The sequence below is a fragment of the Miniopterus natalensis genome, chromosome 11 (genome assembly GCF_054644295.1).
Source record: "Miniopterus natalensis isolate mMinNat1 chromosome 11, mMinNat1.hap1, whole genome shotgun sequence".
Classification (NCBI taxonomy): domain Eukaryota; kingdom Metazoa; phylum Chordata; class Mammalia; order Chiroptera; family Miniopteridae; genus Miniopterus; species Miniopterus natalensis.
The window spans coordinates 54,378,436-54,406,262 of NC_142091.1; the positions used below are offsets into that span (position 1 = coordinate 54,378,436).

The following is a 27,827-nucleotide window of genomic DNA, read 5'->3' on the forward strand; positions in this document are numbered from 1 at the left end:
GCTTTAGAAAGGGGGGCAGGTTCTAAAAGTTGTCCCTTTAACTCTAGCAAATCAGCCCCAAGAGTCTTTTGTTTGAGAACCATAGTCTACTAAATAGTTTGAGTAAATTTTCTCACTCAGGGCTCAGTTTGGGGCTCAATTACTTCACTTAGAACAATCTCAAAATTTGTGTCACGTGCCAGAAAAATGAAGTCCATGTATAGAATCTCATCATGAAGTCATTAACTGTAAGACCCTTCCCTAGCACTTTGTAATATTTTTTAATAGGACAAAGAAATGTCTTGTCCTTCCAGTGTTCACCCTGCTTTCTTATCACTGGGATACACAGGTGTGAGGATTTGGTTTTAGTGGATTCAACCTTCTGGCTTTAGTGTCACCCTTATTCACTTTGAGACCTACAGCAGCCTCCTCTCTCCCCCAAAGCTCTAAAATTGTGTAGTTGCAAAGGAGTAGAAAACAGTATAAATTGTGAAAACCTCCTAGACAAAATAGAAATACGAAGTGGTCTAGAGTTCATCATGGAAACCATAATGAAACAGCCTTTTGGAGAGCGGAGAAAAAGACCGATTTGGTGACTGAGCTGGCCTGCAGGTGCGGGCCCCCAGCCCAAGGGGAATTTCATGATTTACAGCCTGTTGACATCTCCAGACAGACAGGAAGCCGGTGAATCGTATTTAAGTGTGCATTTCTGGACTGGCTGACTATACCTTAGGCAGCCTGAAGTATGCAAAAGCCAACATAAGCAGAGATTTGGGGCTTAGTGCTGATTTTCTGTGTTCAGTGGCAGAGCTAATTTGCAGCATTTCCAGATGAAGAAAACTCTTCAGGGCCAGGTTCCATGTGTGACTTTGTGACCAACTTCATTCAAACTTAGGCTACTTTGTATCAGACATCTAGTGGGACCTACTATTACTCTAATAACATATTTCTTATTTCACTTTGTAAAAAAAGAAGAAAGAGAAAAAATTAGGCAACCTGTTCCTGAAAGGTGGCAGGAATCCACCTACAATTATAAATGAAATCATATTTTCCAGTTGGCCTACTTTATACTTTTAAATATGAGGTTTTCACTTAGAATTGACTTCTAATTGGCTGTGACGCCTAGCATTTTAGATTCTTCTACCTTCACTGCGCAGTTTATGTTATTCCTGTAGGAACGTTAAACATAACAGACATTTATACCTTGATAGAACTGAGAATTCAGAGAAATCTAGGGAGATTAAGAAAGAGTTGCCTGCTGAGATTCATCCAGCCAGTTAGTGGCAAAGCTGGACTTATAACTTGGTCTGCTCCACTCCCACCCTGAGATATGTCTGCTAGCCCACAATTCTAGCAGAATCAATTTAAAGAAAGTCTATACTAAGGGTATTTTTTGGTAAAGGATCCAAACAATAGTAATATAAACAATATTAATACTACACATTTTAATTATGGTGCTGTTATATTATTTAATTTGGTGACATAATATACTTTAAAAGTAAAAGCTTGAGCAAAAGCACCTAGTGCTACAGTTTTCTGGTTGTGCAACATTGGAAACATCAATTGACAGCAATCTTGGAGGTTGTGACGTGTCAGACGCTGTGCTAGGCATGTAGTCAATAATTTTAATTCCTTCTAACAATATTAAAATACAAGAATTAGAATTTGCATTTTACACTGAAGTAAAACGGGGGCTCAGAGACAGTGTGTGTGAGGATGCCCCGATGGGCCAGATACACGCAGGTGTCCGGGAACAGCTGCTTTTCCCACGTTCTTGCCCCTCTCTCCCTCCCCTGCTGCACCAGACCTCTGGGGCAGGCCATTTCCATCTCCACCTTCCTGACAGAAGGCAGACTCCTAGAGGTTTAGTGATCTGCTAACCCTAGAGAGTAGGCTAATGACACTGCCGGCTCAGGCCTACCTCGGGGAAGACTGACAAACCTCCATGGGAGAGTTGTTGGCACAAGTCAGTGGTCATGCAGTGCTAGGTTGGGTTCAGTGTAATTAATAAGTATTAGGAAGTTCTAAAAAATGTATTTTAATTTTGGATAAGGCTTAAAGTCATCTGGAACATCTTTTTAATAAAGCATTTATGTACATTTAAAACTGACATGTTTTGTTAAAGTGATAAGCATTTGAAGATCCCAAACAGTGAAATCAAATATATATTTGGAACCCAAAATAATTGTTACATGAGAATACAGGAATTTTTCTACTTAAACAGTATTAAGTACGTACACACACACACACCAGATATGTTTTTCCCCTGCCATTTAAGAACTTCCCATTTCATGCCAAGAAAAGTTAATGTCGTTTTAAAAAATCATCATGTGATGTTTGTCTTTCTCTGCCTGGCTTATTTCGCTTAGCATACTACTCTCCAGGTCCCTCCATGCTGTCTCAATGGGTACAAGATCCTTCTTCTTTACAGCTGTGTAGTATTCCCTGGGGTAAATGTCCCACAGCTTTTTTATTCACTCATCTACTGATGGACACTTGGGCTGTTTCCAGATCTTAGCTATTGTAACTTGGGGGGGAGAGATTAACCAAAGAATTTATACGCATATATGCATAACCCAAGGACACAGACAGTGGTGTGGTGAGGGACTGGGGAGGCGGTGGAGCAGGAGGAAGGGGTCAATGGGGAGAAAAAGGTACATCTATAATATTTTGAACAATAAAAAAATAAAATAAATTAAAACCAATCATTAGTTTGCTCCTACAGTGTTCATCATCAAATGTCACATATGACAAGCATATCATTAAAAGTTCTGCGTCTATATTGATCTGGTGTCTTTTGAAAGGTATGGCGTGGAGCCTCCGGGTTTGATAAAATTGGAAAAAGAGATTGAACAAGAAGAAACCCTCTCTGCCCCTTCTCCGTCGCCGTCCCCTTCATCCAAGTCTTCTGGGAAAAAGAGTACAGGAAACTTGCTGGATGACGCCGTAAGTGAAACTGGTCAGGCTTCTGACTGCTTAGTCTCTGCGGGATTTCAAAGCCCATTCTGTCCAATGTGTTATCAGCCTAATCTTGACTTACTTCTATTTCACTGAAATTCATTTTAAAATCCTATGAAAAAGTTTGTAGTTCCACAGTCCATTTTGAGACTCCAAACTGAGCCAGTCATTTCAAATAAAGTGTCACTGAATTCTGCTGAGTAGTGTCTAAAGTTTTAGGATAGTGAATCAACTCCCTGAAAGTTGACTTTGAAAACATTTATGCCTGTGGTCATTGGTTTATGGCTCTTCGTTTCACAGATAAGACTGAGGCAGGAGATCTTGAGTTTGTTCAAGAAGGGAAAGCAAACACACCGGAGAGAAAATAACTGACCTTTACCCACTGCCTGCTGTGGGCCAGGGTCCAGCATTGTTTTCCAAATGCTCTTGGAATTTCTAAGGCAGGTTTCTTATTGAGAAAACACAAACCTGGAAATTGAATCACCTGCTGAGGAAAGGAAAGGATCTTAGATTCCAACCCAGTTTTGTCTAACTCTGAGAGCCCTTGAGTCTCAGTCTTTGGCAGGTTAGGGACTATTTTCATTATCCCCCCATAATCACAGCAAACATCCTGGGTGTAACAGCAAACGGGGTGAGTCAGAACTCTCTGGCTACCTCTGTCGCCTGTTCTTGGTTCTAAGTAGTTGGCTGTAAGTAATATGTTTGATTATGTGCATGTATTTACCTCCCAGCGCATGTATTTTGAGTGCAAATGTAAAAAAATACTTATTTGTTTTACAGAAAATAGTAACATCATTCAGCCTGACACCAGAGATGCTAGAGTGGAGTATGTCTCACATGCAGGAGGAGGGTCCTTAGAAACTAGCAGCAGCCATAATGCTCATTATAAGGAGTAGACAAGACTGAAAAGGACTGCTGGCCCTTAGCTGAGGGTCTCCTTCTCTAGGGTCTGAGCTGAAAAGAGCTGGGACAGTGGTTCACTAGCAGTACACGATGCAGAAAGGGACATTTCCCATCTTCTGCTTTCCTCCATGTGGCACTCTTTCTAGATGAGCAGAAATATAACTTTTTCTGAGAGACTGAGCATTCCTATTTCTGCGAAGGGCAGCAAACTTAAACTTGGCCTGCTAAGGGATCTTAGCCAGTCACAGTTTAATCTAGTTTTCTTTTGTTCAGTCCATTCTGGGAATTAAAGAATAGGCAAGGATGTTTTTTTTAATTCTCACCCAAGGATACTTTTTTTAAAATTGACTTGAGAAAGAGAGAGAGAGAGAGAGAGAGAGAGAAACATCGATTGGCTGCCTTCTGTATGCATCCCAACCAGGGATCAAGCCTGCAACCTGGGTATGTGCCCTGACCCTGGAATCAAACCCGAGACCCTTAGGTGCACTGGACAACGCTCCAGCCACCTGAGCCACACCAGCAGGGCTAGGCAAGGATGTTTTAATACCATGTAAAACAATTTTAAAATCACAGGCTGTTTTTAAGGATCAGTGACATGCCTTGCTTATCATAGTATTTCATATTTATTTTATAAGTTAATGGAACACAGTGTTGTGTTAGTCGTAGATAATGGAGCATTGTTTATTTTTTGATGAGAACAATTGTCTTCTCTCTCAGTTATACCTTTTTGATTGGACTTATTTTGGGATAAGATGTTCCTGTAGTCTTTCTCTTATAAATGTGTTTCTCTGGGGCAACCAAACTTTACTTTATTCCTTTTGCCCTCTGCCGTCACCTCCACTCATTTTCTTTAATGCAGTATAGTCAGGGCTCTGGCCAGCATCATCCTTAACCTCCTAATGAGTGAGCACTGAATCACATACATTATTTTAGTCCTCAAATTATGAAGGCTCCTTTCCGATATTCGACTCTGTTGGCCAGTGCATTCTTGGCATTATTGTCCATAGACATTGTTAACAGACAAGCAACCCAAATGCAACTCAGATTTGATACAGATTCCATAGAGTTCCCTTTAACATCCAGGGTAAATCCCAAAGTCATTTATATGTCACATAAGCCTGCATGTGCTGGCCCATTGTGCCTTTCCCGGCTTTATCGCCCTCTAGGCTCATCCTGGCATCGGAGGAACCCACTGTAAAGATGCCTGCTGACCCCAAATTCCTCAGGACATTTTACGCCCTGGGCTTTCCCTCATTTGCTTTCCTCGCCATGTGGTATGCCTATTCATCTTTTAAATCTACTTTTAAACACCATTTCATCTTTTAAAATTCAGGCTTGTGGCCTCCTGTATAAAGCTTCCCTTGGCATCGCCCATTCCTGGTAAAATTGACAAATTAGTCCTTGATGTCCCAGGTGTTTTTATATATTTTATGAGGTATTTACTTTATTGGGCACAAATACCACTTATTCCTTATGTACAGTCCTCATTCTCAAAGACACGGACCGTATTTTATTAATCTATTAGTGCCGTGTTTGTTGAGTAGATTATCAAGGTGGGTAATGAGGTTTAAAAGAGCTGCTTCCTAGTTCTGTTGATCTGGAATGGCCATGTGCTCTGGAAACGGGCTGCTCTGCAGAGAGAGGCGATGCTGCGCCTTGAAGCCGCCTACATGAACTTGGAGAAGGAGCTAGAATGGCTCCCTCTGTTCAACAGCTTGTCCCGTATGTGGCCATCTGTCATCCTTGAGAAGGGGGGAAGGGACGGGGGAAGGAGGTGGTGAAACAACTATGAAAGGGATTTTGGAAAAGTGTGTTGAGTACTCCAGCCCAGGGCCAGACTGTTACTCTGTGCTTGTGCTCCCTTCTCCAACTTCTAGCTCCTCAGCTGGAAACAATGAAGGGATCTCCCAAGAGCTGTAAACCCCCTTTAGACTTTTCCAGAATTTGGGAACACGACCATCTATTTAGTTTAGGGGTTTTAATTGAATGTAGGAAATGTGCAAACCGGACATTTCTGTACCATTGCCAGCTAGAACACTATGCTCGGAAAGTCTTTAAACCAGCATTTCTCCGAGAACGTTTAATCGAATACTAACACCTGCAGATGCCCCGCAGGGAAAAGACTTCCATGGCCAGGTTAGTCTGAGAAACACAGCTCACTGCATCCCCTGTGCGGAGTTTGGCCACGCACCGTGTATCAAAGGCACTCGTGAGCTCCGTCATAAGATCTTGTTTGACCTGGAATTTTCCAAATTATTTGGCCACCGAAGTCTCTTATATGTAGCCTCCTTCATACTGTGTTGGGGAAATTGCACTAAAATATTTGCATTCTGTTTATGTGCGTTTTACACCAAAGCATTTTATTTCAGGGACAGTGGGACAGAGAGAAACACGACTTGAGCCTCACTAATGATGTAAAGGAGAGCGTCACGTGTCAAATATGAAAAGTAAACAGCCCCAGGGCAGCTGCTCACTGCGTGTGAAGCTTCACAGCCGCTGGGCGCTGAAACGCGTGGGTCCCAGTTTGTGCTTTAGGAACGTTCCTGGGGCCAGTGAAAGATACTGGCTATTTCTGCTCGGGCAAAGTTACTATTTGTATCCAAAAAAAAAAAAAAAAGGAAAGAGAAAGAAAGGGGGAATAAAAGAGTAAGAGGGAAAAAGAGACAGGCATGAGGGGAGGAGAGACAGAGGGGAGCAGCCCGGAGAGCTCATGCCCAGCCGCGGCCCGGGAACTGCCAGTTCGAAGCGGGCCCTGTCTCCTCGCGTTTCTTCGTTCGCTGCTTAGGGGAATTGTGGAAAATCAAAGGGGGAAAAAGGTGAGCCTTGATGTGGATAATATCCCACGTTCTTTAATCAAGATATCCTCAAAGGACGCACAGTAGACTCCATTCAGATTAACCTGTCCGCCCGGTGTCCTGCCAGAGCCTGGGCCGCGGTGACGGTGCGGGGCTCGGCTGGGCGCTGCCTGCGGCAGGCGGGTTCCCGCACAGTGAGCTCCGCGGGCTCTGAGAAGCCATTCTCACCTTCCCCCTCCTCTCCAGCAACTTCCTCAGTCTGGGGATGAGAGATAGTGTCATTCTGATAATCAGGCTCCTCTCGAAATCCCATTTCAGCAGAAAGCTGGCCGGGTTCCTGGCCCAAGCGGAACACCTGCCAGACGGGCTTATCCCAGGGTAACCTAAGAAGCCCAGATGGCATCAGCCACTGTTCGCTTAACAATATATTCCCGCTGCCCACAGTCTGGCCTTGTCTCTTCCATTTCTGCCTCCACCTCTCACACAACTACAAAAAAGCTCTTGATTTCAAAAAAAAATCCCACAAAACAAAAGTCCATTTCCAAAGCTCGCGAGGCATTAGAGAAGGGCAGGCCGCTTGAGAAAATGTATTTCGTATTTCACTGCATTTGATCCCCACAGTTTCTGTTTCGTCTGAGAACATTTTAAGATGGAAATACTTTTCACACATACTTGTGATCATTTCTCAGCAGAGGAACAACTGGAACACCAATTTGCCCTTTTCTCAATTACTCTGTGGCAAGTAAAGCTGTGCCAAGCAGGGCTCTCCTCAAGCTCGGGCCATGTGCTTTTATGAAGCTGACGCATTATTCTACTATTCTACTATCCTACTATCTTGTTCAAGCATATCCATTCAGAAAAGTCCCTAGGGACAGAATTCGGTTAATATTAGGGGAGTGGGTGGATGTATCTATGCACCAAGTATCATATGGTGGAAAAAATTCAGAACTCAAATACATGGGTCTAATCGCTACCTTAGTGATGTTAAGCAGGTTTTCCCATTGTTCAATGAAAGCCATCTGAAAGATTCTTTGAATCCAGTCTTAATCTGTTTAGATCTTTGACTCAAAACGCAGGAAGTTGTTGCTTTGGATTGTTGGGTTGGTGGGTTGGTGAGCTGAAGAGAGGACAGTTATGAGGTGCGGCATGACAGGTTCCCAGTGAAGAAACAAATATAGACTTCCTCCCTTGTAAAGTATTGTGCACAGATTTAGCTTAGGTATTTTTTTAAGAATAGGGAAATAGATAAAATAGGTATAAATTCTGATTTTCGGACACGGGTTCTGTAAAGTGCATGTAAATGTACGATGCTGCCACAGAAGCAGGTTGTGGCAGGCGGCACTTACTGAGAGGGGGTGGATTGCTGAGTGAGCCTGGGTGAATTAGAGGTGACCTCTTAAAGAAAACCTTTGCGCTCAAAATAAGATGGAACAATAGTCTCCTTTAAAAAAGAATTTGTTTAAATCTTATTTATTTTTGAAATTGTAAAATTCATATTGGTAAATTATAATGAGGAAACATGCTGTGTTAACATGCATTGTGTTCTAGTTTCCAATATGTTTATCTTGGCAACCCGGTGGGATGGTCTCTTTAGCCCTCCCAGAGTGCCCCTGGATCATCATTTTCACGCTGCCCATTGGTTTGCTCACCTTACCCTCCAGCATCCTTTCCATTGTCATCACCCAGCTCACGCCCTTGTGCAGGTATCGGCCTTGGGAAAATGACTTCTGGGCCTGACCTTCACACAGTTAGGACTTAATGTGCTGTTTCTTTGCTCATATCATGTTCATAGTCTGATGTAGGACAAATTTAAAAGCAATTACTGGTCCAGGGGCCTTTGAACCCACAGAGCAGATTAATCTAAATGGAGCTTGATTGAGGAGCATGAACTTGCCTGCTCTTCCATTTCAGGTGAAAAGGATTTCCGAGGACCCTCCTTGCAAATGCCCAAGCAAGTTCTGCGTGGAGAGGCTGTCTCAAGGGAGATACCGAGTGGGAGAGAAGATCCTCTTCATCAGGGTAAAGCTTTACTTTTCACTTGACGCCCTGTCCTTCCTGAGACTTTCAGGACTTGTGTTGGGGGTTACAGGAAAGTATGACCAATAACTAAGCAGGGACTTCTCCTCTGGTGGTTACAGTTGGACTTGAACATTTAAAATGAGGTATGAACATTTAAAAATGTATCAAAACATAATTACTGCTGAGGGCTAAATAAATAGAACCATCTCTCTCTCTTTCATGCATACAAACATGCACACCAAATAGACCATAGAGATCAAATAGAATGAAGAAAAGAAACAATTTTTTTTGTTTGTACATTTAGATTAAAAGGAACTATCCCTCCCCCCTACCCCCAATGGGAAAACAGAAATCCGATATTCTGCCCTAGTCTTTCATATCTCAACTTCAGGAAGATATCCTATTGAACTTGGTAACTTTCAATTATTTGAACATGATTTTTCAAGAAGTTTGGATTTGAGTCAGAGTGAGGGGAATGAAAACTCATTACAAGAGCATGGTTAAATAGTGACTACCATTTCTTAGTTTTCTGGGGTGAATAAAGAAATGTGGACCTGTGCCAATGAATGATTTGGTGATCTCTGTCCATTTTGCAATGGTCCTAATCAGAAACCTGAGTAGATATAATGAGCGGTTTTAGATTGTAACGAGTGGCTCAATAAAGTCACATTTCAGGCCTTTCACTTGTGATCTGTTTTGGCAATGATCAAAAAAACTTAATCTCTCTAAATAAGTTTGTGACTTTTCATAAGACCAAGAATTCTTCTCAGAAATAAGAAAATGAAAAACACAGCACTGATATATTCCTAGAAACCTGCAGTTGAGAAGTATAAGTATTTTTCTACCATGTTTTTCAGTCATTTCCTAAATAACAGAGGTTATGATTCAAAGGAGCTCTAGTCCCTTTTCTTTGGGTTAAGTTACAGATATCTTGCTGATTATTTCGTTGTGTAGAGCAGAATATTTGAATGTGTACCTCTAGTACAATAAATGACTATTCTAAACAATACTAAAGTCAGTGATGGCCCTGTAGAAATTTCGTCTCTGTGATGTTTTCTTAAGTTCAACTTTTGACTGAAAATTATTTGTGTGACAGATTTTTTTAAGGTCCTACAAAATGTTATTTGAAGAAACGTTTGATCATAATTAGCCTTCAAAAATAATGTCAGTCTTTTTTTATTCTAATCTAATTTAGGTCAATGTTTATTGATTTTTAAAAAGCATAATTTTTACGTAATAATTGATATTTTGGAATAGTGTGGAAAGGGGTACAATGAAAGGTTATTATTGGGGGTATGAGTACAAATCTGGGAGGAAGGCCTCACTAGGATGGACAGTTGCCCCCATCAATGCTTACTGTTCTCTCATTCCTTGCTATAAGGATAACATACAGGTTTCTTTTAGCTAATCTGTCTGCTTTCCCTTTAGTACATTAAAAATAGTGGTTTCATCATTCCAAAGATGTGTTTAAATTTTACCATGTTGACCTTTCTCAGTTGAGACTTAGGCTCCTTGAGAATATTAGGCCCTGGAGCCCAGAAGCAAACCAGGGTTTTATTCATGGAAACAATTATTCCTTTTATGATAGAAGTGTCGACAACATACATAATGAATAAGTTAGATACATTTCCTTCTAATATAAACTAATATCTGTAGGCAAAAATATATAACATGTGTTTATTTGTGCCTGGTCTCCCATATTTAGTCAACTATTGAGTTTGATAACTGTATTTATGGATAACATAAATTTACATTGTATTTAACATTTAAGAAATTTTTCGGTCCATTTTTCTTCAGAAAATGGTTTCCTTTTTGTAAAATCTGTACATGTATTGTTTATAGAGGAATTGGGATTTACTTTACTGAGAAAGAAAATTGCAACAACTTCCCTAGTGATAGCATTTGAATTAGATACCAGTGTGTTACTGCAGAACATGCTGTGCACATTCGGTTTAATGCTTCCAGTGCTCCAGGTAAGCCTGCAGTAGAGAGGTCACTGTGATGTCATCATTCACTGGGTGGCCAGCAAGTTGTGGCATCATGCTGCTATGACAGGTTTTAACCAACTTGGGCATTCACTTTTTCTCATTTTGCGCTGTCTACATATAGTTTGAACTATTTTTTTACAACAGATTTCGCTTTAAAATTAACCCATTTTTTATATCTTAATTTTTAAAAAGGAGTCTTTATATGACTGCCTAAATTGGAAAGTATAACTATTTGTGAAAAAAGGAAGATCTCCATTAACATGTACTTATTGAAATTCTTATCCTTTGGCTTGCCTGGGGTCCATTCCCACCCTGATGGAGGGAAGTGATTCTAAAAAGACTCCTCTGTTGTTTCTGATGATCCCTAGAGGCTTTTTATCTCCCATTCCCTGGAGATTAGGAGTTGAAATTTATAGGCAAGCCATATGCACCGTTCATTGTACATGGTACGTTTCCTCCCTATTTCTTTCTCTTCACTGAATTCATGAACTAATATCATCTCACTGATGAGTACAGACTTTGGCTAGTACTTTTGGATTTGTGACAGGGGCTATATTTAATTGATTGTAATTCTGCACTAACTCACTGTAAGGAATTGGCAATTATTACTTAAAAAACCCCTCAGAAGTATTGGTTTTCAAATGGTCACATGGTTGTTGCTGCTAATTAACTTTTCAGTCCTTGGAACGCCTGGATTAAGCAGTAAGTGCCTGTAGCCAAATTCTCACCCACACTAGGGAATGATCACCTCACAGTGTCTGCACTGAAGTTCTACATTTCTGAAATTTGCATTTTTAAGACTGGCATATTTTAAGCTTTGTCATATCTTTTTTTGAGGCTGCTAAATATGGTCATATTTACTATACAATACATAGTAAGTAGAAACATTTATGCACACTATTCTATAAACTATACATACTATGAAATGTACATGGTGTCTTAGTGTTTGCCCCCTAGTTTTCTGTCAACCCTGAGAACAGCAGTGTCTTCATATGGCGTAATGAACATGGCCATGCAAAGAACAAGTCTGTCTTTTAAGGCTGTTGTTAAGACTGTTGACTTAGTCCTTACATAGGACAACACAATTATCAAAACAGTGACTCGGGGGAAAAAACCTCTTAGAAATTTGTAAATACAGGATTCTCTTAATAATTCCGCATGTAACACGTTTACTCTCGATTTAACCATTCATTGCTAACCAAATTCCAAGGTTTGTTGACAACACCCAGTCTCTTTGCTTATATATGATTTTATGAACACATCTTCTCTTTATACATTAAAATAGATACAGTAACAGCAAATAGGAATAAAAAATATAAGAATGTGAGCAGAGTACAGAAAAAGAGCCCAGAAGACATTTTCTGCAGAGGATATCATTGCTAAGCATATGTCTTACCTATGGGATCCTAAAAACCAGTGTGGGAATGGATACTTCACTTACATAGCTGCCTAGTGGTTTCTTGTGTAGATGCATCTATATGCTTATCCTGGCATGTTTGCTTATATGCATATGCCTCCATTCGGAGGTGAGGGATTAATCTCTACCCAAATATAAAGAATCCAGTAGTACAAGGGAAAATCTCTGAGGTTTTTGACTGTGGCTTTTAGACAGTCATGCTAATAACCCCCTGCCAAAATGGGAATTCTCTTATTTCCAGCTTATCAAAACTAATTTTCAAAGCCATATTTTTGCTCTACACCTTCCAATGAGCAACATTGGTTTTGACCAATCTGGTAGACAGGCAAGATAAACTCAGCTAATTTGTCTCTGGGTAGTGCAGATACAAATTTACTTTCCTCCAAGGTATAAATATTTCAATTATTTTTAAGTGACTTTTGCATTTGGACAGTGATGATAAAACTTCCTTGTTGATTTCTGAGGTAACAGAGATTGGGATATTACCATTTAGCAATGCTGTATATCTTTAAACTGTAAATAGATGTGTCTCAGGCCTAATGTTATGATTTTGAGGGAGAGAGAAGTAAGAATTTTCCTTTGTTCATTTGTTCATTTGGTTAGTTGGTTTCTACCCAGGCTTTCAAGAAGTCATTTGGCAATATGAATGTGTGTAAGCTTGTAGGAAAGGTTTCTCAGGTGCTATAAAAAGGTCTATGCTACTTTATTTGTCAACCTCAATTTACTATCACAATATTCTAGTAAATAATAATAGTAATTTTTGAAAGTGATCTCCAGATTAGCAGCATCAGCATTACCTGAAAACTTGTTGGACTTGCAGATGCCTGGCCTCACCCTGATATAACATCAGAAGCTCTCTGGAGTGAGCCACCTGTGTTTTAACAAGCCCTTCAGGTGATTCTGAGGTGTGCTGTAGTTTAAAACAAACAATCTAAAGGAAAACAAGAACTATATAAATGAAGAAATTTCTTGTGCAACACCGCAATTAAAAATCGTTGCATGTCTGATCATGGAGGCCTATAACCATTCAGGTACTAGAAATGATCATTTTGAAGAAAGACTTCTGTGTATCCTTGTGAGAAAATACTGAGGATAATTTAATGGTAAGAAGAAAATAACAGACTTTGAAATTGTCTTTACATACAAAAATACCACTGTGTAGAAATGATGTATAATTATGATTAAGACTTGAAGGAAATAGGAATAGCTGAAAATAGTTTTTAATTGTTGAGGGCATAAAATTATGAGTGAGCATTACCTCCTGGTGATGACATTAACAACACGAACCCTTCAGAAGAAGAGAATTCAACAACCTGGTACAGTTGCAAATGTGAGAATAAATAAAAGGACTTCTATAAGATGTCATGTTTATGAGCTGGCTGCTCATTTTATGGTCCTTTGGCTAAGCTGCCCATCTTCTGGAAAAGGGCAGGGAGGTTTATGGAGTCATGGTGTTGCAGACCAGGGAGGACTTGGCCTTTTTGTTCTGAAATTGTAGCATATTTTTCTTTGGCTGAAGCTTTTACCTTTCCTTATCTCCCTTTACTATGTTATCTCTCCATTTTGAAAACTCATTTCCGATTGTTTTGGGTTAGTACTAGAAAACATGCAAACATCTGTATCACGTCCCTTCTCTCTCTCCGTAATGACTCATGTACTCAGTTTCTGTCCCTGAGGCAGGAAAGTTTTAATCATGATATCCCTTTCCTTTAAAGCTTAATTGTTAGTGACATGCGAATAGCCTAATATGATAAACTGACCTGTGCTAATATGATAATTTGTAAACAGCTCTAATGAGTAGAATGTCACGGGGTAAGCTCTTTACACTCAACATCGTTGCTCTGATGACCTGGTAGTAAGACTTCCTGGCACAATAGCAAGTGAGTGGGGTCCTGTGTTGTGAGGTACCACACTTTTTGTGCTATTTGCTTTGGGCACTCATAGGATGAATACTTTTTATAATTTATCACTTAATTACAATTTACCACTACCCTAACATTGTACTTTAACATTGTTCAAAGTGTGTTCCAAGGAATAATAGTTCCAGAAGATGTCCAGAAGTATTATTTATAAAGAAGAGTTATCATGGTAAGGAGTTGAAACAGGCTTCTTTAATAACTCTCATTATTGATAATTGACTCTACTGGCCTCTGTCTGAGCAGGTGATATATCTCATTGTACTTCTCACCCCTGTATGGTAGAAACTTTTGCCATTTCCATTTTACAGATGAGAGAGCTGAAACAGGGAGGTTGATAACTTCCCAAAGATATAAGCTAGTAAGTGGTGAAAGTGGGGTTCAAAGGTCCAGTTCCCGAATCTACGTTCTCTACCAGTGAGCAATACTGATGTGTTTAACTGGCATTATCTGGGATTTCTTGGAGGGATGGGCATACTAATGTGATCTATTAATCCCACAGTATATAGTAAGATGTACTATGTAGCATTTTCCAAATGTATCTGACCACATCTGACCATAGAAACTGTCCCTCTCCCACCTTTATTTTTATTGCCCCCCCCCCCCCCTTCCGCAGAGCATCACCCTGGGCTAGGAGGTCATGAAAACACTTTGGGAATTATAAACTGAAGCAAATTAAAAAATTATAACAGAATTATACTGAATTGAAAGCTTTCTACATTTACCAGGTTAAAACCCATATATATTAAAGTACTAAGAAATATTGAATTTATACTCATTTTTACCTTAAATATCCACTTGGAAATTATGATTCAAGGAAATTATGATTCAAGGTTTTCTTTTAGAAAACTTCTAAAAGAAAGAGAGCTGAAATGAAAAAGTATCATGTGTGCCGGGCATTTTAGCAAGAGCTTTATTTACATTGCCTCACTGAGTCCGCTGGACCACACAGCTAGGAAGTTGTTTTCACCCTTTGTTACAGGTACAAAGATAAAGTCTTTTTTTTTTTCAGACCTAGAGAGGCTAGGTCTGAAGTTAAGTAGTATGATACACAAAATTGAAGTTTTGACCCCCAAACCCATCATATACTCTACTCCAAGCTGCTACCCTGTGGCATGTCAATTAAATGCAAATATTTTATTCACAAGTTTAGTCTTCTAAAAAGCTGCACGTTTTTTACAGTATATTTAAGTCTCAACTATATAGAAGTGTTTTCCTTATACTATTTTTACTTTTAAAGTATTCAGAATGCAAAAGGCATTATAGTTGCATAATCTCTACTGTAAAGAAAGGATATATGTGTTTGACTGTAGTATAATAGTAATAAAAATTATAACAGTATTCATTAGGTGTTTACTTGTATGCCAGACACTGTTCAAAAAGCTTTATATGGCCCAGCCAGTGTGGCTCAGGGGTTGAGCATGGACCTAGGATCCAGGAGATAGGGGTTCGATTCCCTGTCAGGGCACATGCCCGGGTTGCGGGCTCAGTCCCCAGTGGGGGGCGTGCAGGAGGCAGCCGATCAATGACTCTCTCATCATTGATGTTTCTCTCTCTCCCTCTCCCTCTCCCTTCCTCTCTCTGATATCAATAAAGATTTTATTTTTATTTAAAAAAGCTTTATATGGGCTAGTGTAGTACTTAAAACCAATTAGGTCGCTATACATCATAAGATGTATTGTTATCTATCCTGATATCTTTTTACTAGAAGTCAGAAGATACATATCGATTGCCAGTTAAGTCTTATTGAGTCTCCTTGGTAATTTTAGATATTTTTTAAGTGGATCACTATTATTTCAAGACATTTTTATATCAGACCTTCACAGTTAGGTAAAACCAGATGACACAATGCAATATACAGATGATGTGTCATAGAACTGTACACCTGAAACCTATATAATCTTATTCACCAAGGTCACCCCAATGAATTTAATAAAAAATTTAAAAAAATAAAATCTTGCAAGAAAAAAAACAAAAACACATAAGGTTCCATGCTAACACCCTAATGGTCCAGGGTATTTTTTTCCCCACATTTTAAGACGTGTGACTATTTAAAGGGCCTGAAGAAAAGACAATGAATAATTTAACTGGAAGTCAGCAAAGGGATTTGAAATGTTACGGAGTCACGTTCTCTGTACTACTTTTAAATGAAATCATCTCAGATCAGTGAAAAGGTCACACACACTGCTATTGATTCATTATAATTTCTTCTTTACTGTATGAGTTCTTCAGGATTATCCCCGTGTAGAAAGGAACTCACTGCAACAAGCCAAGCGCGGGAGGCGGCGCAGCTCTGTTGCCATAGCGACCTGCCCTGGCAGTGTCTTCGGGGACCTGGCCGAGGGGAGGCCAGTGACAGCGAGTGATGTTACTGCCTCCCTGCTCTTATGACACATATTGATTTATTGCGAGTAAAAAAGTCGCGTGGTTCACATCGCATACCTCTCCCGATAATGAAAAATGGGCTGTGGGGTAAAAATGCAAAGGAGCTTTAAGAACAGCAAGCCGGTGATACTTACTCCCATTTGTCTTCGTGGAAACGTCACACAAACAGCCATTGCTCAGCAGCTGAGCGTCGAAAATTCATTAAAAAAAATTAACATAAGCCTTTCCTCTCGTTTAGCAATTTGTAGGAGCAGTGATTAGGGTTTTAAAACCATCTAGTGGCTTCCATTCGCGTCAAGGGGGAAAATACGCCCGCGGCTGCCTCTGAGGCTGTGAGGTCCCAGAGCAGGTCTGCAGCGCCGGCCGGCCGAGCGGGCACGCGGCTGCTGGCCCCCGGCTGCTGGCCCCCGGCTGCTGGCCCCGGCTGCTGGCTCCCGGCTGCTGGCCCCCGGCTGCTGGCCCCGGCTGCTGGCCCCCGGCTGCTGGCCCCCGGCTGCTGGCCCGCGGCTGCTGGCCCCGGCTGCTGGCCCCCGGCTGCTGGCCCCCGGCTGCTGGCTCCCGGCTGCTGGCCCCCGGCTGCTGGCCCCGGCTGCTGGCCCCCGGCTGCTGGCCCCCGGCTGCTGGCCCCGGCTGCTGGCCCCGGCGTGTCCAGCCCGGGCCCTTCCCGCCCAGCCGCCCCGGGACCCTAACAGGCACGCAAGCAGCGGCGTCCAAGATGTATGCAAACGCTTTCATTTCAGATTTTAGATTCTTTTCTTATAGTATTTTGCTCCACTCATGACACTCTCACCTGTTTGTAATTCACTCACGCTCAGTGAGGCCGGGCTAATAGCGCGGTGCTAATTTACACTCTGGTAACACACCTCTCAAGGGACTTTGCAAATGAAAGTCCTCTTAAACTCCTCTTTCTGAGAAAGGCATATGTCCTGCGAGAATGCAAAATAAACAAATAATGGTCAACCTTTGCTGTAAAAATAAATCAGCTGTTAGGGTGTTGTTTTCTTGAGATTTGTCCCTGATGTATCCCTTGAGGATGAAACCTTTAAGCGTAGAAAAAATTAAACTTTGTTGAAGATTGCACCCAATACTGCGTTTAACACCACTTTTAAAAGCAAGAAAAAAATACATTCTCTTACAAGAATGGGAAAATTAGTTAATATAGATAAACATATATGTGTGTGTGTGTGTGTATGTATACACATACATACCTACACATACATACATACATACAGATGGGAAGATCTCTACATTGTTATTTAAGTTAGAAAATTCACTTCTTCCATGGACTTAAGAGGTATATCAAGTGTGAAGGACAGTAAATAAGTGAGAATTCAAAACCAAAGATACTTTTTTCCTGAGAATTTGTTATTATTGGCCACTTTGGAATGAGGAGTGTTTTAAAAATTGTGTCTATCTTTCACCTGACCTGATAAGCACCCTTACTCATTTCTAACTAGATTAGCAAGGTTTACCATGCCTTCGAGTTGTGCAATACATTTGTGACTCTCTCCCACCTTGCATCTAGAATAAATGGACCATTTCTTGCACTAGCCACACACCAAAATTATTTAAACTTACAGAAGCATTGGAAAATTAAATGACTTCACTGAGAAAGTGCACAGGCCCTGTGATCTGTATTTCTAATTTCTGCATTGCCATAGCCTTCCTGCCATTAGGATGCATTTGTTTCATATGTATACATGCATATATATATGCATGTATGTATGTATATATGTATTATATGTATGTATGTATTATAGTGTAGTGTGTGTATGTGTAGTGAAAAGGCACAATATGAGAAAGTTAAAGTAATAATTTGGCATTTTGATTTTAACACAAATATTAAACCGATTTCTGTGTGCCTGGAATTTAAAACCCTAGTCAAGTATTTTGTGAGAAAAATAAATCTTTCATTTTGTCTGCATTTCATTACATATACTGTTTAATATTCACTGACTGTTTTCTGTGTGTCAGCTACTTTTCTAGCTACTTTCCTTGGATTCTTTTATTTAGCCCTCACAACTCTCTGAGATAGGCACTATTATTATTTCCATTTTAACAATAAGGAAATTGAGTGTTAGGGCATTAATTACTTGTCAAAGGCCGCACAGCCATAAGAGTGAAAACCTTCCTTCGAATTCGACATACCTGCCTTCAGAGCCCGTGGTTTTAACTACAATGTATGCTCTCATTCTCTTTCAGACTGTCTAGTCTTTGGGCAGTTCATGTTGTGAGTATCGCTCCCCAGCCTTTCAGCATCCCTTAATAATTGACTCATACTTAATGTGCTGCTCCTAATCTGCTTATCCCTTTGTCGGTGTGCTTTGGAAAAAATATGAAACTTGATAGCCAATCCTGTTGGAGAGTCGGAAGAAAGTACCCAGGAAACAGAGCATTAAAAAAACAATAACAACTACCCCTCCAAAAAAATTTTTTAGAAAAATCAACCAGAATGATTTTCACCTAGTACTACCTATTCATTGATTTTTTAAAATATATATTTACCAGACTTGAAAAGTCTTCAAGAAGCAAAAATTTATTCTGGGAATGAAGAAACTAAGCAATATTCTCAAACAGATTTCCGTTTTCAGTTTGCTTTATGATGAAATCATCTGATTATGTATAAAAGGAGTTTCTGGACACGCTGCAGTAGGGTAAGGAGGAGAAATGGTCTTGTGTACCTTTTAATACTTTTATGAAAGGGTCTAAATTGGACTTGGGACAAAGTTCAAACTGAAAACTTTTGGCATGGCCACTAATGCTTTTAAAGCAAGTTCCCTAAAAACGGATGTCAAGTAATTTTTAAATAACAATGTTTCTTAACTGTTTTTATCCTGGCACTTGATGGTGGTGCAGAATATCTTACTTTTATATCATTTGTAAAACACATTCACTTATACATCATCTTATTTTATTTTCATTACTTTACTACTCTTTGAAAAAAAAATCAGTGTAATTGTTAATTTACATATCTTATTGTTGAGGAAACTGCAGATAACAGAGATTTAACAACTTTGCCAAGGTAATCCAGCTAGCAAGTGGTTGATACAGGGTTAAAGCTTATTATACATTTTTATATATTAAATTCCATATATTTTCAACTTCACACAGTAAAATTTTCCTTTGAAGTTTTTTTAAATCTTTAATAAAAATGGAAACACTTAGCCGTTCACTATGGTTTTGATTTAAGGATCGTTTGCCTTGCATTACAAAGTAGACGTAACACAGTAACGTGAAACTGTAAAGTTTATAAGAATTTTTCTCTTCCTTCCTTTTGTAGTCTTCCTAACAAGAACATTTCTTGGTTTATAAGCTCTATGCTGATATAAATGTGAATGATTTTTTATGATTAAAATATGAAGGATATTTTGCAAAAGAGGGAGAAATGAAACAATTAGACATAATGTGTCATGGTCTTGAATTATTGATGAGTCTTCTAGCAGCCAAAGAACAAACCTGTGAAATATCTGTCATTATAAATTATATATAATTCTCCCATGGGCTGAAGTTGCATAAACAGGATGCAGCCAGATTCATTAAGAAATGTATTTTGCAAATGTGGCCGTCTTGAGTTTGTATGGAGTGTAGTCAAACGTGGTAGAAATTTTTTCATTACAACAGGGACTGTAATAAAATAGGACTCATTTATTTAGTGGTATCTTTTTCATAGAATCGATGAATTAAGCTTCTGCTGACTTGGTCATTTTAAGACCTTGCGTTGAATTTCTTCTCTAATTCTTGACATTTTGAATTTCAGTTCCTCAGTAAAAACATGGAATTTTGGTCCTGGACCCAGCAGGCGCTCCCTTTTCCTAACTGCCCAGCCTTTCGTTGCAGGAGCCTTACCAAGTCACACCAAACTTTAGTTCACTGGGATGGCGTGTTTCAGTTTTATTAATGTTAACATTTTTATTTGAAGCTTGGCTGTGTGTTGTTTTCGGATACGTTGTGCCATTTCCTGCCATCTTGTTAGAAGCATACTAAGACCTTGAGGAAATCTTTGTGTAGATTTTGGGAGGAACAAGGTATGAGGGATTTGGGTTTAATATTGGCCTTAGGATAGATTCTCAATTTGTTTTGTAATGAAAATCCTGATGTTAGTAAAAAAAAAAAAAAAAAAAAAATCCTAGTGATTTTATAGAGAGTTATCTGCCATTTTCCTATAAGAATCGCAGCAAGAAATCACTGCATAACATTACTCTTCCCATGGTTGCAGCTTTCTTTTACATCACTGTTTCCTTTACACACCAGCCCTCCTTGCCAACTTCTCACCCTTATACCTCTCACACTCATGGCTAGTGGAGAAACACTGTCCCTGTAGCTTAGAGTTCGTATAATCTAGTTTGTGTTACAGACACATTTTAAGGGGCTATAAGATCCATGGAAAAATTTCTAATTATCTGAGAAATCACCATGTAAAGGACTTTCTCACCCTTACCCCTACCCCTGCCTTTTTTTTTAAAAAAACATACCAATCCATCCAATGTTTTATTTGTTCATTTTCCCAGAAACTGACACCTTCCTTAACAGTCTCTAACTTTCACTCTGAACACAGTCATTTGTCTTATTTTTTTGAAATCCAGCCTCATAGACTAAGTGGGACAGAGATAATTGGATAGTCTATCTGAGGCATCATTTGAAAGCTGGTAAAGGGCAGGCCTGACTTAAAATCTATCTTCTCACTTTGACTTCAGGCATAAAGTTTCTGAGAATCCCATTTCACAACTGTAACACCCAGATAGTAGTAACATATCAATTTGTCATTGCCCATCAATGTGTTATCCGTAATAATTTCACAGAGTCCATGACTCATTTTTTATATTCATGGTCTTTTGATGTCATGGGTTAATAGAAAAATTATGGAAAATCCTGTGGCCCACAGCACACTAGGAGTTTTGTGAATGTCACGTTGCCTACCCACCTGATGGGAATGAGGCTAAGGCGGGCTTCAGCCTTGCCCCAGGAAGCACTTGGGAGCACAGTGTATATATCACAAAATTCCTCTCCCACGGTGATGTCTGCAAAACACCTTTTGGCCTCCTAACATTTCCCTAACAACATACAGTCAATATGACAAGGAACTAGAAGTAGTCTCAGAAGCAAGGTGGGGACTGTCCTATCCAGCCTTGGAGACCTCATTTGTCTCTTTTTATTCAACATTATAGCAAAGAGAAACCCTCTGGTGTGCACTGAAAGAATTCCAGAGAAACCTGAATTTTATTGACATCTTGCATCAAGGATTGAACAGGATCTTCCCCCATAGATCTGATATATATCAACTGGAGAAAAGAGGAAGTGAAATATTCCAAGGATAAAGGGAAAAGAGCCCTGACTAGTAGATAAAGAAATTATAGCCATGATAATATCGAATCATATTAAAGGGAAAAACTGTTTCCCAAGGATGACTTCATTTTAGAACCACAACGCTTAGACAAGAGAATCTGGGACATGTCTTTCAATTCCAACTGAAGGCCTTTCAACAAATTACCTTTCAGACAAAGTAGGTGTTTCTTTGTGAGCACGTGGCCACTGTGAGATTAGAATGCCGCGTAAATCCATTCTGATTGCAACAGAATGGCATGGCAGAGTGCCTCCTGGGCCACACAGTTTTCGGAGAGTAAATATAACGATAGGGCCTTGAATAAAAGCAAGGGGCCAACCTCAGCGAGCTGAATGGGTACCAGGGAAGTCGGAACAAGATGGCAGGACATCCCCCAAAGTAGGAGGTCTCACACTGAAAATAATAGCTTCATTTACTTAACAATTTTTTTCTAGGACTTCATCAGACATCCTATAGAGTCCGGTATGTTCCTCTTGTGGAAATGAGGCACAGACTTGATATCTGTTTCCCGGGGAAAATGATTTCCTTACATGTATCTCTTATTTTTGTAGTAACAGTTCTGAGCAACGAACAGGAAACCAAAGAGCCCCAGAAAGCAGATAATTCTAGCATTCGCCTTTTAAAATGCCAGGGGCCAGCACAGCCTACAGTTCTCAGATGGTGTATCCTTCAGTTATCGCTAGTGTGGATTATTAGGTAATAAAACTTTCCTTCACAGTAGGATGTGAAAAAATATACAAATAGTCATTCTCACTGTAACTTTTTTTTTTTTTTTTTTAAAAAGGTTTCTTTAATTTTGTCACAAAAGATCACAGTTTGCATTTCCAGGCAATGTTCGCGTGCCTTGCTGCGTGGAGACGGAGAACATTTTATGAACTTCCTATCTTCTTGTTTCAGTAGGGTCTGCATGGTTGTTACTATGTCTCCACAGCCAAAGCCAGGCAGACACTTAAGGTAATTACTTAGATAATTAAGGGGAAACCTCTCCACTTTGCTTCCACCGTGGAGCTTTCACCTCTAGATAAATGAGGGAAATTGGGCAACAAAAAGTGAATAATTTACCTTTGTTTTCTTTTCTTTTTTCTTTCTTTCTTTCTTTTTATTTTTTTTATTTTTACTTTTAGTGTGGTGTTCAAATGATGGTTCTCCTTTGGTTTTCCCATCACACTTTGTATAAATGGCAATCTGGGGCTGACAGTGGGTGGCAGGCAGTACCCTGATGTTTTTGTCTTTTCTGAACACAATTCCCATGCTCCAGAGCATTCCTTCATTTAGTTTATTATTAAAATTGTTCAAAAGTATAGTCCTTGGTTTAGCTTCTATATGCAATATCATCTTAGTCTTTGCTTTAAAATATCTAATATAATACGCTTGTGGAATAAAAATGCCATTGTACAAAGTGCCCTTTGTGGTTTCTCACATCTGGAACCTCCTGGACCCTGTCCCATCTCTGCTCCTGACACCATACTTACCTGACGTGTCAGCAGTGCCTCACCTCACAGGTGGGGTTTAGTACTTTGGTACAATAAAAGTCAGAACAATGGAATACGACTTGAATTTACAGCCCTGAAATAGTGTATATAGAAGGGCTGGGCCATTTTTAGTTTTTAAATGTTAGTAATTCTGATCTAGAAAGAGCAGCTTACTTGAATAAGTGTTACCTGTTTCACATAAATACAAAATAGTCACTAGAAAAGCCCCATTTTGTATATTATTTAAATAGGATAAGTATATCTTAAAACTACATTATGGGAATTAGTTTAGATTTCATTAAAAAATGATTTAAATGCATTTCTTTATGCATAATTTATTCTTCATTTATTCACCAAATACATAAGTCTGTGAAATGTGCAAAGAACTATCAGAGTTATTGAGGATACCATTTCTGTATAACCTGTTTCTTTGTAAAGATCACGTTTGACAATGTAAGTAATCGGTCAGACACTACTAATGATTCTGACAATGAAATACTGAATTGGTTATAGGCACTAATAATTGACAAGTAGGAGAGAGGTTAGTTCCTGAAGAGTCACTTCTAAAATCTCCTCAATGAACCTGAAAGTGTGTTGATAAAGCATTAGAGTGTCTAAAATCTCCTCAATGAACCTGAAAGTGTGTTGATAAAGCATTAGAGTGTCTAAAATCTCCTCAATGAACCTGAAAGTGTGTTGATAAAGCATTAGAGTGTCTGATCAAGTTGGGGCAGAAACACCAGACATAACTTTCCTTGGACCTGCTGAAGACCTTGCATAGACTTGTGAAGCAAGTTACTGTTAAATGAAGGCGAAACCTACGTCTCCTGTGCTAATCTGGCTGTGACAGCCTCTGGCCTCCATTTATCACTGAGGTTCACCGAACCACGGCCTTGCTGGCTGGGTGGGAGGTTTGCCATCCACTATTCATTTGGCTAAAAGGGAAGATGTTGCAGGACACCTTTTCTTTGTTCCAAGAATATGAGTGTCTGTAATTCTTTCCACTACTTAAATTGTCACACCTCTCCTTGCATCTCTTAAAAGTGATTTTTTTTTTTTTTTCTGTTTCGTAAAGTGTCTTTTATGAGGGCACAAATTGAATTCGAGAGTCAGGAATGTAGTTATCTGACAGTCCTGGTCACAATTCTTCGTACGTTAGGGTGAGTCTCTGAAGAAATCTTTGAGGTCCCTGTGATCTCAGTAGGCATCACGGATGCGGATGTCACGTTGCGGGGAAGCTTTGCAGGGGAGCTGGCATGCTTGCTCTTGTGGGAGGGCAGTTCAAACCCCGCTCGGGAGGCTAAAGGCAGTAGAGCCCTTTTCTCCCTCTCTCTGCCTTCCCTCTTCTCCCAAAGACGATGACTTAGAGAAAGAGGGGGTACTTTGCCAAGTTTCCGGAGTGGCATCCCCCATCCTGGTTCCTTGTTTTTCCATTTAAATGCAGACATAGAATGACAACACTGGCATTGTCCTAACTGATGTGAAATGCACAAAAATCAAGGTCAAGACTTGCTTCCTGGTGATATTTCTCAGAGACCCCGTAACGCCCAAGGACAGCTTGGAGCTGAGCTTTGTCATCGGGCTCTCTTCTGGTCCTGGAACAATCAGAGGGCCTTCAGTGGGCGCAGCCCCTTTCAGGGCCACCTGTCCTTTCAGCTTTGAACCCAGGAGGTTCTGGGAGAATGTTGAGAGCTTCTGGGACACTGGCAAGCATGGTTTAGAAGACCTGATCACATCTTGGACCTAAGGAAGAAATACCTGGACATCAGCAGGGGCCAACCCCCTAATTCTCCCTCCAGGGGGCTGCAGTGTGTGCTTGTGGCTCCCCTGAAGGAAGCTCTGCCTTCTGCCCCGAGATTGCTGAGAGGCTTGCCAACGCTGAGTCTCTTTATTCTAGTCTGTACCTAGTTTTCAGTCCCCGGCCTTGTTTCATACACCTGTCCACAGATGGGACTTATGTTCTGGTCATCTTCACTCCTTTGTCCAGTGCCACCCCTCAGCCTTCATCCCTCAGATTTAGGCCGCCTTGGGACCTTGCCAGGCCTGTGCAGGGCTGGAATCAGCACGTGCCCTTGGACTTGTCTAGTGTGGACTGTTCTTCTCTCTGTAGCAAGGTTACCTTTTCTGCCTGCCCTTGTTGGCACTACTTAGGTCATTTCACTCCCAAGGTGCCACCTTTGACTGCCCTCCCACAGCAGGTTCTAGAAAAGGTGGCACACATTTTAATCATTTAGATTACAGCTGTTTCCACATACCCAGAGGCTACTGAGGAGGCCTTGATGTTCTTAAAATGCCTCCGCCCAGGATTTGCTGCTCAGATAGTCCCCGTAAATGTGTCAATTTTGTGTTTTTTTTTTCATTTTACATGCAATTTCATACTCAGTGATCTCCAAACCTATTTATTCTGTTACAAGCATTTCTCCAGAGTAACCCAGTGCTTTCTCATAGCACTACGTGTTGGAGCTACTACAAGTGGCTGATCTTCATCCACATTTTCTCTCTGATTTCCTTAAAGTGCGGGGCTTTCAAAACAAGACCTATCTTTGAGTAACGTATTTAGCATGCTATTTTAAACAAACCACTTTGATCGTATTTTAAAAGAACAATCCTGAATTTTTTCAATAGCATTTGAAGATTTATCTAAGGAACGCATAGTTGAGTTGCTTGGGAGGTACTTAGAGCAGTGTTTGGTACATTGACTTTAAGAATTTAGATCATGTTGGGGGAGACATCAGAGTTTAATTCAGAGCTCTACCCTGCATTAGTCTTCCATGTGAGACATTTCTTAGATTTGGAGTTGGAGTTTCCAATATTATTGCCTATCATAGGATTTTAATCTGGACTTGTGGAATCAAGAAAGGCTGTTAGGAGAAGGAAGTCTGAGATGAGACTCTAGGATGTTCAGGAGGAGAGAGAGCATGTCAGGCAGAATCAAAGGGGGCCAGCATGCACAAAGGCTTGGGAGCACTAGAGAAAAGGGAGAGGTAGAAAGAGCTAGAAAGAGATGAAAGGGGGACAGAGACAGAGTGGAGCATTACCTGAACTCTTCGACGTGCATCCTTCAGAGCAGAGGGTGGGAGTAGGGGAGGGCGATGTGAGCCTTGAGGGAAGGGGACACTCAAAGTAGCTGGGCACAGAGTCAAGTCCCTAGGAGCCACCTGTGTTATGCGAGCTTTGCCTTTCTCCTAAAGGCAATATGTAGATGCTGAGGAATTTTTAGAAGGGCAGATATGTCAGTAAATTGTATTTTAAATCACATAGGCTGTCATACAGAGAATGAGTAGAAAAGGTGTGACTACCATCCAACCATATTGGCGTGGGGAGTGGGTAGGTCATGAGATTGGCAGCTCAGCCTGGAGACCTATCTGATAAAAATTCCAGATGTGATACATATTATGACCTACTCGGTGAGGCTCCCTATCTTGGTGTGTAGGTCACTTAAAACTGAAACACTGTTAAATTCATCTTTCCCTCTTAAACAGAACATCTGAACAGCAGCATGTTGATTTTGGCTGGTTCGGACACATCTGCCTGGCAGAGAGAACTTGACTGGGTTTCAGTAGGTCAGAATTTCCACTTCTTAATAAGAGATTCTTTTGGTGAGAACTTTACCATAGAACAAAATTGTAAGCTACTCATATAAACTAAGAGAGAATGATGGGAAATGGTATCTTCATATTTTACAACTGTGGTGGGTTAAAAAACACACAACCCTCTGGGTAATATCAATTGACAAGAGTCAAAGAAATTAAGAAAAAGGCACAGGCTGGTGCTACCATCAACAAGTTTTTAGAAATGTGTTACTCTAAACTCTTATCTCCAGATGTTACCCTAATTCTCAGTGCAAATCTGCCTGGACATGTTTCTCTTACCATAGCAGGGTTATAAAAAATGCACTGCTCTACCTCTAACGGGCCCAGAAGTGAGACCAAGACACTTTCTATGAAAACTGTTCCTTGGTTCAAGGATCCTCCCCAGAGTATTCTATGGCCCTTTACAATTTTCTTTACACCAGCTCATTACATATATTCCCAGAAAGCAGTGATTCCAGATGTGTGACTGAGTTCAGAGCTTTGGGTGCATGTCAACACAATTTACCTTTCCCCTGTTACATCTAGGAGTGATTGGCAAGCGGTATTAAGCACCTATTATGTGCTAGGCACTAGTGTCATGGTTAGAGCAGTAAACAGAATAGTCTCTCTTCATATTTTGGGAGTGAGGAAACACAAGAAACACATAGCGCGAGAGGCAGATAGTGCAAGGCCAGATGTAAATAGTTTAGGCTTTGTGGGCCTTACGGTTCCTGCCACAACTATTCAATTCTACTGTTTCAGCGCAAGGGCAGCCAGAGGCAGTCTGTAACGAATGGCTGTGTTCTAATAAAACTATTTACCAAGGTAGGATAGGGCAGGATTTGTCCTCTGGGCCATATTTTGCTGATTCCTGACAAAGATCAATAAATACAAAAGCTCTTGTCATGTACCGACAAGGAGGAGAGAACAGGAGAAAGTGGGAGGCCCGGGTGGGAGTGTTTGGGCTGCAGCGGCTGGGGAAGGCCGCCTTGTGAGTGGATTAAGTCAATGTCCCAGCGACTGAAGAGCGAGTTGTCAGTTTCATCATTTATCTTTCTTTTAAAAATATGTGCGAAGCTCTT

The 27,827-nt window shown here is 40.3% G+C and overlaps 1 protein-coding gene across 9 annotated transcripts in view; it reads left to right on the forward strand.

Moving 5' to 3' along the window:
* The window catches only part of GAS2 (growth arrest specific 2), a 133,877-nt gene that overhangs the window by 77,408 nt on the left and 28,642 nt on the right, over positions 1 to 27,827 (forward strand). For 8 of the 9 annotated variants that reach the window (XM_087821787.1, XM_087821788.1, XM_087821789.1 and 5 more), the window contains exons 6-7: positions 2,784 to 2,925; positions 8,547 to 8,654. In XM_087821787.1, coding sequence (XP_087677913.1) covers positions 2,784 to 2,925; positions 8,547 to 8,654 — 250 coding nt within the window. Of the gene's footprint in view, positions 1 to 2,783; positions 2,926 to 8,546; positions 8,655 to 22,601; positions 22,656 to 27,827 lie in introns of all 9 variants that reach the window. The other variant, XM_016201674.2, reaches the window with a different exon arrangement.